A 15,471-nucleotide genomic window follows, 5' to 3' on the forward strand; every position below is an offset into this window, starting at 1 on the left:
GACAGTGCAAACGGGGGTGGGGGGGGTGGGGCGTGTTTGTATCTGAGGACAGTGTCCCCTGTTCTCTGTCAGGCTCAGGAGTTGTGCTGAGAGCGCCGAGCTGGGGCAGGTGCACCAGCAGGGCTTTTCTGCACAGAAAGGCTGGCCTGGGAAGTAGGGGGACACGGTGTCTTAGACTCAACAGCCCTGGGAGGAGGATTGGAGTTCAGGTGGTTCTGTGCTCTGTGGGGGTGGGGGTGGGGGATGGGACTGTCCCCAGGAGGTTCACCCCCCCCTCAAACCCCAGGGCCTGTGGCTGCTCCCCAGAGACCTGGCCAGGAGGTTGGGACATCATCTGGTTCCTTCTGGATTCTCTAGGCAGGAATTGTGGGTAAAGAGGCAGGAGAGGGTGGGGTGGGAGTCCCCACTCTGCCCCAGGGCAGGTCGGGGAGCCTGAGGGGACCGAGCAGCACGCGGGGTGGGCAGGAAGGGGCTGGTTACTCACCCCTCCCTTCCTCCTGCTTCTAGCAGGACGTTTGGAGGCTGGGAACTGGTCGGGGCCGAAGGGATCGGGGCTGCCGGAGGATCTGTCGTGAGCCGGCTCAGTGTGGGCGGGGCGCTTCCTGGTCCCGGAGTGTGGGAAAACTGCCCTCTGGGCTGGGCGAGGAGAGAGGAGCACCCGTAACCCTGGAATCCCCGGCCCCAATCGTCCTTCTCCAGAGCAGCCACTCGCTTAGCCACTCAACAAACGCTCTGCACTTCCCCCCGGGACACACTCCGGCCCCAGGGCCACCCCAGCCACCCACCTGCCTCTCCCAGAAACAGGCTGCAGGGTGAGGCTGATCCAGGCCCATGGGAGGAATCAGGGTTGGGGTTAGGGAGGAGGGCTTCTCGGAGGAGGTGATGCCTCCAAGGAGTCTTAAGGATGAGCGAAGATGGGCCAGGGGCGGGCAGGGCCAGCCAGACTGAACAGAGGCAGAGGGGTGAGCCAGGCTTGGGGTGTTTACTGAGAGCCCATGTCAGTGTGTGTGGGGCAAGAGTAGATTCTGGAGAGCAGGGGTGAGGCCAGCTCTTGGTAGAGGGGGGGGTCCTTGGGGAGCTCCAGAGGGCTGCTGGGCGGGGGGGGGGGGGGGCACAGGGTGAGGGGGCCGCGGACTTGGGGTGGGGGGGTGGGGAGCTGCTCACCCCCGGGGGCGGTCCTGATGGACTGGACGTGGCCGGGGGAGCCCCCACAGTGAGAGCCCCGGGAGCCGACAGGGTTTCTCAAGGGAGAACGTGCTGGAACTCTGCGCTCGGGTGGGCGGAGACGTGGGTCAGTGTGCGGGTGCAGGAGAGTGTGGTCTGGGGCCGTGGCCCGAGCCGGGGCTTTGACGGGGGGCTTCCTTCTCGGCGGATGAGCCCCTTCGTGGGCTGAGTGTTTCTTACTCTATTTCCCGAGGGCCCACCTCAAACGTTACCTCTTCGGGGATGCCCACAGGGTTTTGGCCAGTTTAGGACCAAGACCAGGGGGTGGGGTGGGGGGAGCTATCCACCCAGGGGCAGCTTTGGGCCTCGACCAGCAGGGCGTCCAGACCCCCACAGCGGCGTCCGTGCTGGGGGCTCACGGGGCCCCTCCCAGCTGGGAGAGGGTGTCGGATGCCGACTCCCACTTGGTGACTTGTTCTTGGAGTCATAGCCTTACAAGGGGCACCCCGGCCGGCTGTGGGCATCGGGGGCCCGGCCGCGGCTTGTCAGCTCCATCCCAGAGGCCACCTGGTTAAGGGTCTCCGAGGGCCAAGTCCCTCTGCAGGTGCCATAGGAGGGGCTGGGCTGGCAGGTGCCAAGGAATGTTCTAGAGCTGGAGTCTGAGTAGGCTCCTGGGGTTGGGGTCTGGGAGGGGCTGGCTCGTGTCCAAAGCGGGGTCTCTTGAGCTGAGTGCCAGGTCAGTTTTGACTCACCCTGCGGGTGGGTTCAGGGGACTGAGCCTTGGGTTAGCGGGGAGGTTCTGCCAGCTACCGGGGGCTTCTGCACGGGTCTCTAGTGATGCAGGGACCGCAGAGTCAGGGGGAAGGAGGGAGTAGCTTGCTCGGCGGCAGAGGCCTGGGATGGGCGAGCTCACACCCTGCATGCACTGAGCCCTGCTCTGCCCCTGGCTGTGTGCTGGGACGCAGGGTCCCTCATGCTGCGGGGGGGGTCCCTCATGACAGCCAGTGGAGGATGCTGGAGGTGCCCATGGCAGGAGGCTCGCAGACTGGAGACCTGGGATCCCCCCGTGACGGGTGGGATACAGTCGGGGAAGGTTATGTCCCCTTCCTCCCGCCAGAGCAGAGGAGGAACAGGGGACCCTGTCTGGGGAAACTCAGGCTTGGCGTGAGGCACCCGCTGCCCCAGCTTGCCCGGGACTGAGGCGCTTCTGGGACATGGGGCTTTCCAGGGAAAAACCCGGAGAGTTCTAGACAAACCAGGATGGCTGGCCACTCTCCCTTTATGGGTCCCTGCAGGCCAGACAGACTCATGCTGGAAGCTGGCCCAGGGGAAGGAGGGAAGGCGCTGGGGTAGGGGTAGCAGCATGGAGATGGGAACGCGAGGTCACGGGCGCCCTACCTCCAGCCCCCCAGAGGGACGCCTTGCCCTGACCTCCGTGCTCAGCAAAAAAACAGCTTCGAAGGAGGGGTGTCCAACCAGGGGAGGCCGGAGCGGAAGTGGCCAGGAGCTGTGGTCTGGCCTGGCAAGGGCCTCCGAGGGGGTGTGAGAGGGCAGAAGGGCAGCCTGGAATCAGGGAGAGGCAGGCCTCGGAGCCGTCCAGGAGAGCAGGACTCAGAGCAGCTGAGGCTGGGGCCCCACACCTGCTCACCAGGCTGCGGTGGGGAAACTGAGGCAGAATACGTGGCAGGAACACACTCCTGTTCGTGTGCTCCCGGTGCTTCGCCCCCCCCCCCCCCGCCACAGGCACATGCCCGAGGGGCCTGGAGTGTGCCCGCCTCTTAGGTCCCCCCGGCACGGCCTCCTCTGTCCTGCTGCCTCGTCCCCCGGCTGGAGGGAATGATGCCACGTTCTGAACATCCAGTGTCTTCCAGAACCTCTGCCCGCTGGAAACTTCATGGAGAAGCCATCCAGGAAGAAGCAGGAAGGACCTCCAGGGAGCCAGAAGAGAAGTCACAAACCCACACAGCCTCCTACCCTAGAGAGCAACCCCCCCCCCCCCCCGCCCGGCTGTCCCGCGGTCACTTCCGCCTGCCTGGATGGCGCTTAGGGAGCCTGGGTATTTGGTCTGTGCTGGGGACGGCCACACACAGTAGCCTGTCTTCCGCATGCTCTGGGAGCCCTGGAACCTGGCTGGGCCGGACTCTAGGGGCCCTGGCGCCTCCCACCCCCCGGGCCCCTGGTCCCCTGCTCAGCTCCAGTGACAGCTGGGCATTGCACACATTTGATAAACTGCAGATGAGCGAGACCCCAGCATCTCAGCCCCTTCCCCCCACGGGACTCACCCTGAGAATCCTCCCTGGAGCGGGTTTCATCAGGCCGTGGACCCCGCCCTGGTTTATTCACCTATTTCTGGCTCCACCCACCAGCCTGGAAGCCCCTGGAGGGGAGGCCCCCCGCCCCCCCCCCCCCCCCCAGGCCCCAGGGAAACACTCCCGGTCTGGATCCCGACTGGACGTTCGGGGAGGAGGGCCTGTTCAAGGACCCACGGCCAACAGTGGGCTTCCAGGCTACCATGGCTGATGTCCAACCCAAGGCAGCCACTCGCTCCACTGTTTGCCCCAAGTGAGAATCCAGAGAGCATCTGGGGGAGGGGCTCAGCAGGGAGGCCCCATCTGTAGGACCCAGCAGCCAGTGCGCTCAGGATGGATGGAGCCCGGGGGGCCTGCAGTCAGCCCCAGCAGGCTGGCATCTCCGGGACTTACCAGCTCTTGACAAGGGGCTCGTCCTCTTGAGAGAGTTTCCCCATCTGTGAAATGGTCTGGGCGGATTCGGTGAGATAACGCACGGGGCTGCGCGGCACAGAGAGGGTGTGCCAACGGCAGCTGCCTACCGACCAGCGTCCAGCCGGGGCTGGCCGAGGACATCGCTGAGCGCCGGGCAGAGTCGCGGGGACCTGTGCCCCACGGACCCCGAGGGCTCTGGAGGGCTTGGTGGCACTGTCCAAGCTGCCCAGCGTGTGAACACTGTGTTCCACCGTGCCCTATGGGTTATTAGGGAACGGCACATGATGGGGGCGTCGGGGTCTGGGTCTCCCCACCAGCCCACGGCCCTGCACTCAGAGCAAATGTCCAGCTTACGTGACAGTGGCAGCTGGAGGGGGCTGCTGGTGCTGCGCTGTGCTCGGCCACCCCTCTAGGCGTGCGGAGACAGTGGCCACGGGGAGGGTGCTGGCCACCGCGCCAGGCACGTGTGGACACGGCCCCCGAGACTCTTCAGGAGCCTTGCAGGGGAGAAAGCAGAGGCACAGAGAGGTTAAGCGACTTGTCCGTGGTCACACAGCTCCAGTAAGAGGCAGTTGCCGTGCCTGACTCCAAAGCCCAAAGCTTTGTGGCTTAGCCAGGCAGTGCTCCCTACCTCGTCCCCTGCCCCAACCCCTGTGCCACGTGCATGCTGCCGGCACTAGAGTGGCCAGATAGGGAAGAGCCACCGTGTGGCCACCAGCAGGAACCGGGGGGGGGGGGGGTGTGTGTGTGTGCCGTGGACTGTGGCCACGCCCCCCATCTGCCCAGCAAAGGCCTGCTGCCCCCTTCATCATGCCCCCCGCATCCCAGGGTCCCAGCGCCCTCTGGCCTCATCCCTCCGGGGTCCCCAGCCCCTGCCCTGGCCTGGGACACCATCGTTTCCCAGCCGCCTGACTTCAGCCATGCCTCGGCCCCCCTCCCAGCCTCTGCTCGAGGCACCTGCGTCCTCCATTAAACCTCAGGACCCTGGACCCTAAGCTGGAAGCCTCCAAGTCTCCTTGGTGCCTTCTCGAGGTCGCCGGCTCCTGGGCTGGACTCCAGGCCCTGCACACCCGGCCCCTGAAGCCCTCTCCGGAAGTCTGGTTCGTTCTGGGTTCACTCTAGGTACCAGCCGTGACGGGCGAGGGCCTGGGATTGGCCCTGTCCCCGCCTGGGACCCCCACCCTTGCCAGGATCCCCCTCCTCATCCCAAACCTGGGGGGGGTCTGCTGGGGGTTCCCGCTGTACCCCACGTCCTGCCATCCTGGCACGGACCGCCCCTGTAGTGGAGGACGCTCAGGGCTTGGCGGGGGCAGCTTGGAGGTAGGCCCAGGCCTTCCCTGGCAGCCCCCAGGGTCCCCTTTAGCCGCAGGCTCATCTCTGGGGGGCCAGCAGACGTTGTGGGGCGCTCGCTCTGCAGGCCTGCTTTCTTGGATGCCGCTCCCCTGGCAGGGCCCCAGCTCCCAGCGCAGAGGTGCACTTAGGGTTCCTGGTTTGGTGGGTGTTGTGAGAGGTGGACGGACTTGTGACAGCGTCCACAGGCAGCCGGCAGGCCCCCAGGCAGGGACAGGCCTAACTGGTGGGGCCTGGGCCGGCTACAGAGCCCCGCACTGCCCGGGGCTTCGATCAGCAGCACTAGTGGGGGGAGAGGAGGCAGAGGGTGAAGGGGCGATGGGGGCGGAGGAGGAGATGGCGGGGACAGGAAGAGGAGGAGCTGAGGGTGGGGAGGACGGAGAGGGGGCTGAGGGGCACCAGAGGGAATGGCCAGCTCTCAACGTTGCGTCTTTAGCCTGGCTGACCCTCCCCTTCCTCTCCCTGCTCCTTGGCCCCCTGGCTCCCTGCCCCCCTACCCATGTGTAGGGAGAAAGGCGAAGGCCATGTGTTATTTCCCAGTGATGTGTGAGTGACAGCCCCCCCTCCCCCCCATCCCGCCCAAACATCTAGGGGTGATGGGGTACTTTTTGAAAACGAGGCTTCCCCCCTGCACGGCCCTGGCGGGCCACATTAGGCCGATCCCCCCATTTAGACTCGAGGAGACTTGTGGGCCCAGGGAGCCAGGCCCTTGCCCAGATTCCCCACCAGGTGAGGGATGAATACGGCCCCCCCACCCCCCACCCCAGGGCTGCGCTGGGGTCCACCTGGGCTCTCCTTCCCAGTCGCCAGTGCGCGGGCAGGTGGGCGGGCCCGGAGGGCGGGCTCCTGCCTGCAATGCCATCTGCGGACACCAGGGGGCAGCAAGCGCCCAGCTTTGGGCCGCAGGGCCTGCGGCCCGCAGCCCGGGGTCTCGGGAGCTGTCACCTCTGGCACCTCAGCAGCTTTCCAAACTGTGTCCGGGCCCTCGAGGGAGGGAGGAGACAGGCACCCATTCTGCTGAGCCCCTACTCCGTGCGGGCTGCGGGGCTCCCGGCCTCTGTCCTGACCTCCCACCGCTCACCTTTGAGACCCAGCTGGGTGCCGGGGGGGCGGGGGGGGGGGTAGTAAATGTAGGAAATGTAGTAAAGGACTGCACGGATGAGATGCTGAGGGCCTCCCCCTCCCCTGGCCTTGGGGGGCCCGACTTGCTCTGGGAGCCCGCTCAGGGTGTCACGGGCGCAGGGAGCTTACACGCTGCCCGGCCCAGTGCACACCGCCCAGTACGTGCTCCGTGGCCCCGGGGCCCGGGTGGGCTCGCTCCTCTGCGGGGCCGGGGCAGGGCTGGGGCCCTCACGTCTCCTCCGCGGCTTTCGGGCTTCCCTGAGCGCCGCGTGGGTGTGCTGGAAGCAGGGTGGGAGCTGGCGGCCCTGGTGTACCCTGTGGACAGAAGATTCCGACTCCTAGGGGTCCCCTCTAGCTCAAGAAGACCGGACAGAAAGCCGGGGGCTCGGCAGAACGAGACCCAGGACGGGGCATCTGCTCACCCAGATTCGTTTTTCCTGCTCTTTCCAGGCGGGAGGCCTGGTGGGGCTCAGGGCCAGCCGCAGACCCTCCTCCGTGCCCGCCCCCGACCCTGGGAGCCCTCCCCAGCCCCGCAGAGGTCTGTGGGGGGCTAGGATAAGCAGTGTTCCCGGGCCTCCCGGGATGGTCAGTGCGGAGCCCTGAGCAGTAGTGGGCCAGCTGGGCTGGGGTGGCCTTCTGCGCGGCACTCGGAGAGGAAGCAGTGCCTGGCCCGCCTGGCCGGCCGTGCGGATGGGGCAAGGGAGCCCTCACGTCCAGGGCTGCTCCCGGCTTCCTCCACACCTCCCCCCACGGCCCGCCCAGCCCCTCCTGCTAATTCCCGGGGAGTGAGGACCCCCGGCCCAGCCCGGGGCCGGAGCACAAGGCAGCCCCTGTAATCCGAGCTTTGGATTCGCGTTGTGCGGCATGTGGACGCGTCACCGGAGGGAGGCCGGCACCTGTGGAGGACGTGCCTGGCAGCCGCCCCGAGAACAGCCCGTCCTGGGGGGGCTGGGGGCGGGGCCGGCAGAGCGCGGGAAGTCGGTGCGGGGAGGAAGGTTCTGGCTGTGCCGGAGCTGGGCCCCGGGCCAAGTGTGCTAGGAAACCCCCCTCCCCGCCAGCCCCAGCTCCGAGCTGGGCTCGCTGCCTGTCGCTGGAGGCTGGCTAGTTAATCTGTAACTCTCCATACTCCTCGGGGCCTCCAGGCCTCATCTTGTGGAGGAGAAGGTGAGGCTGCGAGGGGCAGCGTCCTCCCCGAGGGGTCTGGCCAGGCCGGTTCAGGGCCACTGCTGGGTGAAGTGGCTTGGGGCCAAAGGTCTGGCCCTTCCCGGGGCTGTGGGCAGGGGGGCGGGGACGGACGGGGCCGTGGGGCTTTGCCCTGGTGGGCCCCGTCTGAGCCAGGCAAGAGCTGGCTCACCTCCCTGGTGGGAGGCACACGGGGGAGGCTCAGTCACCCCAGGACGGGGCCACAGCCCGCCTCCCCCAGCCCAGATGCCCAGCTCCGGCTCTAGGCTGGGGCGGGGGGCGGGGGGCAGTCAGGGGGTTCTTGCTTTCTCTCCTCTCCTGCTTTCGTGCTCGCCAGCCCCTCATAGAAGTCCCGGGAGGGGCTCCTGGCTGCAGAAAGGCACGCATCTGTGGCCACAGAGCTCTGAGTAGGTTGCTTAACCTCTCTGGGCGTCTGGTTCCTCCCTTGCAAAAACAGGCATCAAAATGCCTCCCTGTCCAGGTTCTTGGAAGGATTAAAGGAGGCCAGGGGCCGAGCCTGGGTGCAGGGCAGGCTCCTGGAATCTGGCGCTGTCATCATTTGTAACATCCCCCCGCGCCCCTCACGCCGCCGTCTGTCGGGGAGAAGTTTTCTTCTCACACACACACCCCTCGCAGGGGCCTGGGGAGCACACTGGGGGCGGGCCCTCCTGGGCTTCCAGAAACAGGTCCGTGTGGCTCCCCAGGAGGAGGGAGCTCGGGGACGCGGGCGGGGAGTCAGCCAGCAGGCGGCAGCATGTGGCCAAAGACGGGGCTCCCAGGCCCGCCCAGCTCTGCCACCGCGCGCAAGAGTGGCTCCCTCCGAGCCTCAGTTTCCTCAGCTGCAAAAGGGGCCCACTCCCTGGGCCGACCAGGGAGGGCGCCGTGGGGAGAAATAGCCCCATGAGGTCTTGGGTTAGTGGGTTCGCTGCCGTAACCACTAGAGCGGGACCAAGTAAGTCCTTCAATCTGCCCGGGCCTGTCTCCTCTTCCAGAAAAATGACACCTCAAACAGGCCGGTGCCACACAGGTGAGTCCAGCTGGGGAGGGCTGGCTGCTCTAACAGACACCCCCCGCCCCCCCCCCCCCCCCCGCCAGCTCTTACCGGCTTAAAACACGATAAACCTTTATTTTTCACTCCTATCTCGGTCAGGTCGGTGTGCAGAGGGTGCTGTGGGGGTGGTGGCTCTGCTCCCTGTGTCATTCAGGGCTGCAGTCCCCCCTCCTCTGCCCCCCAATCTGGCTGGCAGAGCGGTGGTGGGGGGGTGGTGGCAGAGGGCAGAAGAGCTAGGTTGGTCTGGACGGGCCTCGGCCTGGAGGCAGTGTAGGCCATTTCTGCTCCTGTCTGTGGCCCAAACTGGTGGCGTGCCCCCCCCCCCCCGCCCCCCGCAGCTGCAGAGGGGCTGGGGACGTGGTCCTTGCTCTGTTCGTTTGGAGGAGGAAGAAGCGAACAGGGCTGGACCGGGTAAGAAGGACAGAAATGCACACTGGAGATGCCAGCGGGGGGCCCGGTGCTTACGACCCCCTCAGCCTGCACACAGGCTCCCCCACTGCCACGCGTGCAGGATTTAGGGGTGCTGGAGCGTCCCGGGAGCCTGTCCTTGCTGTTCCCTAGGGGCCAGCACCCCCCCCCCCCCCCCCCCCCCCGTCTGGTTCTGTTATCTGCAGCCACCCAGAGTACAAACATTGTTCCTTTTGTTTTCTTTTCTCCTTCGGATACACTTTTAATTACAAAAGTAGAGCTTGGTTATTGTACTCAGGCAGATGTTTGCAAGCTTGGGGGCCCCTCGGGGTGGAGGACTGGGCCTTCTCTCAGACTCCCAGGCCCCCAGCTGTCCTCCCCCAGGTCTGCCCCTGGCTCGGGGGAAGGGCCCCAGCCCCGCTCTTGGGACTGGCAGGTCAGTGAGCCAATGGGTATCATCCTTGACCAAATTCAGAGTCACATACTCAGAGGAGGTCACCTCCCTGCCCTAACAAAGCCCAGAGGGGAGATGTCCCCATGGCCTTTGGAGAATACAAGGAAGGACGGGAAGCCCAGAGGGAAAGCAAAGAGAAAGGCCGGCAGCTGGAGGAGGGGCAGCCCGACTCCGCTCCCGCCCCATGGTGCTCCCGCTAGAGTTCCATTCCCAGAACAGGTGAGGCCCCACCAAGGGGATGCATAAAGCCATCAGGACGGCCCTTGGCGCGAGCGAAGGGTGGCCACTGTTGCCGCACCGCGTGATGTGAGTTGTGTGGGACTGCCACTCCCAGTGCTCGGAGGCAGGACTCGATGTCACACGCTGTCAGCCTTGTCACGGAGACAGGGGGGTGGGGTGCTGGGACCCAACTGTCTGAACTCAGCTGGCACCTAAGGCAGTGGGAATGGCCCTCTAAGCCCACCCCAGCCCAGGACGGTGCGTGGGGAGGACAGGGTCATTTACTCCTGCTCATTTACTAAGCACCTACTCGGTCCCCTGCCCTTAGGGGGCCGAGGGCAGACAGCTATTCATAGCACCTAGCAGTTCCCGCTAGGGAGGAGAGCTCAGGCCCCCTGAGTGTCCAGAGCGGGGCTGGGCGCAGGATGCCTTCCTTCCTGGAGGAAGGGAGACCACCTGGAGGCTGAATCCGGAGGTTGGGTGGGCTACTTCCCAGCCTGCCCTCCAGGACAGCTGGAGCCAGGGCATCTGGACCTCTTGGGAAATCCAAGAGGAATCCACCTGGTTCCACATTTTGTGGTCACTACCCGCTGTGGCACTGGGGAAGCCAGTGTGACCAGGGCACCAGGGCTGGGCAAGGCCCTGCCTCCTTTTAGCCCCAGGCCAGGTGATGACCCCGTATAAGCGGTCCACAGAGCTTCAGAAAACTTCAGCAGCATTTTTTTTTATTTTCCTGAAGATAAAAAATTGTAGCATCTACGCCTGTGGGAATTTGGGGATACAGTATACAGAACAGAATAAAAACCAATCGTGAGTCACCGCCTTTGGTCCGTCTATCAAGAGTCCGGCACCTCGCCCTGTCCCTCACCCCGCGCCGATGCCCTCTCCTGTTCATCTCATGCCCTCACTTCAAACTTGGCCTCCCTGCGACCCGGGGCCCAGGATACCTCCTCTGGGACACATCGGCACGTTATCACAGCATCCCATCCCTGGGGTGTCCTGGAGCCCACCTGACCCTGTGGCGGTGGGGCGGCAGGGGGGGGGGGGGGAGTCTGGTCGCGGTTGGGTCAGCCTTAATTCTCTCGCTGGGCTTCCGGGCTCACCGGGGACAGGGGCTGACAGCTCAGGCCTCTGCTGGATCCTCCTGCAGGTGCCTGACCCTCCCCACCCCCAGCCCAGGGCTGCTCTTATCTCGTGGACTGGTCTGGAGGCATTTCCTGGGCTCCCAGCCCCCAAACAGGCTGCACCAAAGGGAAAGCAGCAGAAAGTAATGGTCTCCCATGGCCTGGCCCAGCTGGGATGAGAGTCATCTGGGAGAACCTGGGGCCCTACCAAGGCACGGCGGGTCGGGGAGAAGGGGTTTGGGCCCTGGCAGTCCTCCTCCCGGACGCCTCTAGGAGGGGCCCTCTGGCTCGCCTGCCCAGTCACTCTTAGGGCTGTCGTTTCTCCGCAGCCAACAATATTTACTGGGCACAGTGAGGGGTGCTAGCCTTCCGGGACAGTGGGACAGGTACTCCAGCTAGAGCAGGGCTGCCTGGGCACCTGCTGCCCACCGTTGGCCCCACCTCCCACCTGGGGGTTCCCTGTGTGATGGGGGGGATAAAGCTGGTCCAGAGAACCAATGTACACAGTCAAGGGCCCCTGCGAGGCAGGGCCAGGCCCACCCCAGTGGAGGAGGCTCCGGCGCCCGTTCAGGACCCCAGCCAGAGCAACGGCCTCCAGCGGGACCTTGTGTGGCCCAAGCCCAGGGTGGCCTGGCCAAAGCCTGAGAGGTGCTGGGCACCTGGTCCATGACATGGTGGGCATAGCCTCGGAGGGGCTCCGGTCCCCCACCCCCTGAGCAGGGCTGGGCAGGGGCTAGAGGGTCGGCTCTCAAGGTGCCCCTTCGGGGGAAAGAGTGGAGCTGCCTGCCCTCTCGCTCCGAGGGCCCTAGGGCCAGCAGGTGTGTTAGGGCGCCAGGTGCGCGGAACCCTGCCAGGGACGCAGCCCCGGGCACAGCAGGCCGCGCGGGGGCAGCCGAAGACCCCGCCTCGCTAGGGACGAGACGCCCTCGGCGGGTTCAAGCCCCGTCAGCCGGCGCTGGAGGCCCAATGGTGAGCGCGGGCGGCTGGGCCGGCGCCCCCGGGGGGCGAGTCGGAACTGGCCGGACGCCGGGCCCCGCCGCGCCGAGGAGGGCGCGCCGGCCGAGGGGGCGCCCGCGCCGCCGCCGCCGCCGCAGCCGCCGCCGCCGCCTCGCAGCCCCCGCCGGCAGACAAAGGAGCCGGAGGGGGGCGGGAGTGGGGGTGGCGGTGGTGCTGGGGGGGGGGGGGGGGATGGGGCGAGGGGGCGGGGCGCCGCGGTGTCACGTTACCGCCCGCAGCGCCCTTTAACTCGGGCCCCGCCCCTCTCACCGCCCCCCGCCCGCCGCCGCGCGCGGCCCGCGCCCCGCCAATCGGCCCGCGCGCCCCGCCCCGCCCTCGGGTGGGTGTGTGCACGCGGCCAATGGGCGGCACGCGGGGGCCGGGCCCGCCAGCGGGGCGGGGGCAGAGCGGCGCGGGCCAATCGCCGCCGTGTTGTTGAAACTGAAAATACTACATTATGCTAATCGCGGCGGGGCCCCCGCGCGGGGGGGGTTGGGACCCTCGCGTATAAAGGGGCGCGCGAGGGCTGGGCGTTCCACAGGCCAAGTGCTCTGCGCTCGGTGGGTGCCAGCCAGGCCCGAGCGAGCCGAGCGGGCGAGGACAGGCACTGAGGGGGCGCGGCCGCCGGCCGGACGACACCGCAAGCGACACGCAGGAGCAGCCCGAGGCCCGACCGCCAGGTAGCCGCCGCGCCCGCCCTCCCGCCGCGTCCCTTTGCAAATGCAGACTCCGACTGCGCGGGGTCTCACTTGCGCCCGGCCTCCGCCCTCCTCTCCTCTCCTCTCCTCTCCTCCTCCTCCTCCTCCTCCTCCTCCTCCTCCTCCTCCTCCTCTTCCTCTCCTCTCCTCTCCCGCGGCCCCGGCCCGCGCAGCCCCGGGCCAGGCTCGACGTGTGTCTCTGCAGCACATTGGCAATGGAGCGCCTGGTCGCCCGCCGCACCTTCCCCCTGTTCGCGCGCACTAGCGCCTGCCGCAGCCTCTTCGGGCCGGTGGACCACGAGGAGCTGAGCCGCGAGCTGCAGATCCGCCTGGCCGAGCTGAGCGCCGAGGACCAGCGCCGCTGGGACTACAACTTCCAGCAGGACGTGCCGCTGCGGGGCCCCGGGCGCCTGCAGTGGACCGAGGTGGACAGCGACTCCGTGCCCGCCTTCTACCGCGAGACGGTGCAGGTGGGGCGCTGCCGCCTGCTCCTGGCGCCCCGGCCCCGCCCGGAGGGCGCAGGCGACAGCCCGCCCCCCGCGCCGCCGGCCGATGAGCCCCTCGACGGCCTCGGGGAGGCGCCGGCGCCGCCGTCCGGCGGCCCGGCGGTGGCTCCCGCCCCGGCCCCGGCCGCGGCGCCGCAGGAGAGCGATGAGCAGGAGGCGGTCCCGCCGCCGCGCAGCCAGGAGCCCCTAGCCGAGCCGCTGCACTCAGGGATTTCGGGGCGCCCCGCGCCGGGCACTGCCGCTGCCACTGGCGCCGCCGCCGCCGCCGCCGCCGCCACCAATGCCGCCGCCGCCGCCGCCGCCGCGGCTGTTGCCACCACCGCTGCCGCGGGAGGCGCCGCGATCAAGAAGCTGCCGGGGCCTCTCATCTCCGGTGAGTCCCGCGCGGCCCCGCCCCGGCCCGGCCCGGCCCTGCTTTGTCCGGCCGGCCGGGCTCCCCCGGCCTCGGGGGCCTCACTCGGTCCCCGCCTCCTCCCGTGGCATTAAAGGGCCAGCGGCGCGCAGGGCGCGGCTGCGCCCGCACCCCGGCCCGCCCCGCTGTTGTGCTCGCGAGCGGCGGGCGCGGGAGGGAAGGGAGAGCGCGCGCCTGGCCTCCCCCCGCCCCCCGCCCCCGGGCGCGCCGTCCCCGCTCCGGCCGCCGGAGCCCCTCCCCGGGCGCGGCGGGCGCGGCGATCGCGGCGCGGAGGGGGTTAAGCGCGGCGGCGGCCCCGGGGGGCTTGGCCGCGGGACAAGGAGAAATGCTTACACAGCACATTGCGCGGCGACGTAAACAAAGCTGACCCGCCGCGGACCTCGGCGCGGGCGGGGACGGCGCCCCCACCCTGGCCGGCCGGCCGCCCGCCCGCCCGCTCCCCGTCCCGGCCCCCGCTCGGGTTCCCCGGCCGACCCCGCCCTGACCGGCTGCGCGCGCGCCTGCCGCCCGCAGATTTCTTCGCCAAGCGCAAGAGACCCGCGCCCGAGGCCAAGGCGTCGAACGAGGTCCCCGCGGGATGCGCCGCCCCTGGCGCCGCTCCGGCCGTGGGCTCGGCGGAGCAGACCCCGCGCAAGCGACTGCGATGAGGTGGGCGCGGCAGGGGCGCGCGGGGCGGGGAGGGCTGGCCCCGCGGGGTCGTGGCGGTCACCCTGTGCGCTGTCGCTCACCGAGCCTCTCTCCCGCAGCCTCGCGCCCAAAGAGCCCCGAGGGAGCCCGCTGGGCAGCGGACAGGACAGGAGCGCTGGGCCTCGGCTGGGACCGTCCATGTAGCAGCAACCGGCCGGCAGCTGCCACCGAGCAGCGTTCGGTTTTATGTTTAAAATTTAAAAAAAAAAAAAAACTGTGCAATGTATTAATAACGTCTTTTATATCTAAATGTATTCTGCACGAGGAGTACACTGGTCCCAAGGTGTAAAGCTTTAAGAGTCATTTATATAAAGTGTTTAATCTCTGCTGAAACTCAGTGCAAAAAAAAAAAAAAAAAATGAAAAAAGAAAAAAAAAAGGAAAAAAGAAAAAAACATGTATATTTGTACAAAAAGTTTTTAAAGTTATACTAACTTATATTTTCTATTTATGCCGCGGCGCGGGCCGCCTTGCCGCGCGATAGCTCGGTTACTGGTTCCGCCAGCGGCACGTCACCCGCATCTGGTTATCGACAAATGTAAATTTATTTTTGTAGCGGACTCTGGGGGGGGAGGGGTCGCTCACAAGCTGCAGCTGCCGAACAAGCCCAGCTAGTTAGCAGTTCTCTTCGCGCTTTCTCTGTCTCTTTTATTATTATGACTATTTTAAGCTGGAAGACAAATCTGTTAACATGGTTCCTCAGCCGTCTGCACCACTGCCCCGGCCCCTCGTCCGTCCGCCGGGTTCCAAATAAAGAGGCCGAAAAACGCTGCAGGTCAGCTCCGTGTGTCCTTGTACCCTGCCTCTTTCTTCTCTGGCGCCCCCACAAGTTAGGGAGATAGGACACTGGACAGAGGGGGCGGCCAGGCTACGCTGTAGGCCATCCACTCCAAAGGGAGAGGGACTTTCTCCTGGCAGGACTGCTAAAGACCCCCTGCTCTAGGCCCCTAACTTAGGGATGAGCGGCCCCGCCCTCGCTCTGCTACACCCCCCCCCCCCCCACCGCCCCCCGCCGCCCCTCGAGGCGCGCGGGGCTGTGCGCCGAGACACTCGCTCGGGCTCAGCGCGTCCCTTGCTCCAAGGAAACCACCCACACCCCAGCCGCGCTGGGCTGAGCCCCCATGGGGCTCAGGTGGGCACTTGCAGGGGCCGGGCCATGGCCCAGACCCCCTCCTGACTGCTGCGGCGCCGGCACTTGGGGTGGAGCCCCAACGGCTCCCGGGTCCCCAGCTTGGTGGGGCCGGGGTCCCCCACGGGGTCGGGCCAGGGGAGCCCTGACGTGTTGCTGGCCGGTACGCGCCAGCAGTGGGGGAGGGGCGGCCTGAAGGCCTGCGGGGGCGGGGGGGGGGGGGCGCCGGGGAAGGGGAGGCGCCTGG

General features: G+C 67.2%; 1 protein-coding gene across 1 annotated transcript; it reads left to right on the plus strand.

Annotated features, from left to right (window-relative positions):
• Positions 1-12,364: 12,364 nt before the first annotated feature.
• Positions 12,365-14,865, plus strand: CDKN1C (cyclin dependent kinase inhibitor 1C). The gene is given in 5 exon segments (XM_058690015.1): positions 12,365-12,473; positions 12,697-12,961; positions 13,923-14,057; positions 14,156-14,251; positions 14,253-14,865. Coding segments are annotated over 4 exon segments (531 nt in total). The 5' UTR covers positions 12,365-12,473; positions 12,697-12,706; the 3' UTR covers positions 14,298-14,865.
• Positions 14,866-15,471: the final 606 nt, after the last annotated feature.

This window comes from Neofelis nebulosa, chromosome 10 (assembly GCF_028018385.1).
Source record: "Neofelis nebulosa isolate mNeoNeb1 chromosome 10, mNeoNeb1.pri, whole genome shotgun sequence".
In the NCBI taxonomy this organism is placed as follows: domain Eukaryota; kingdom Metazoa; phylum Chordata; class Mammalia; order Carnivora; family Felidae; genus Neofelis; species Neofelis nebulosa.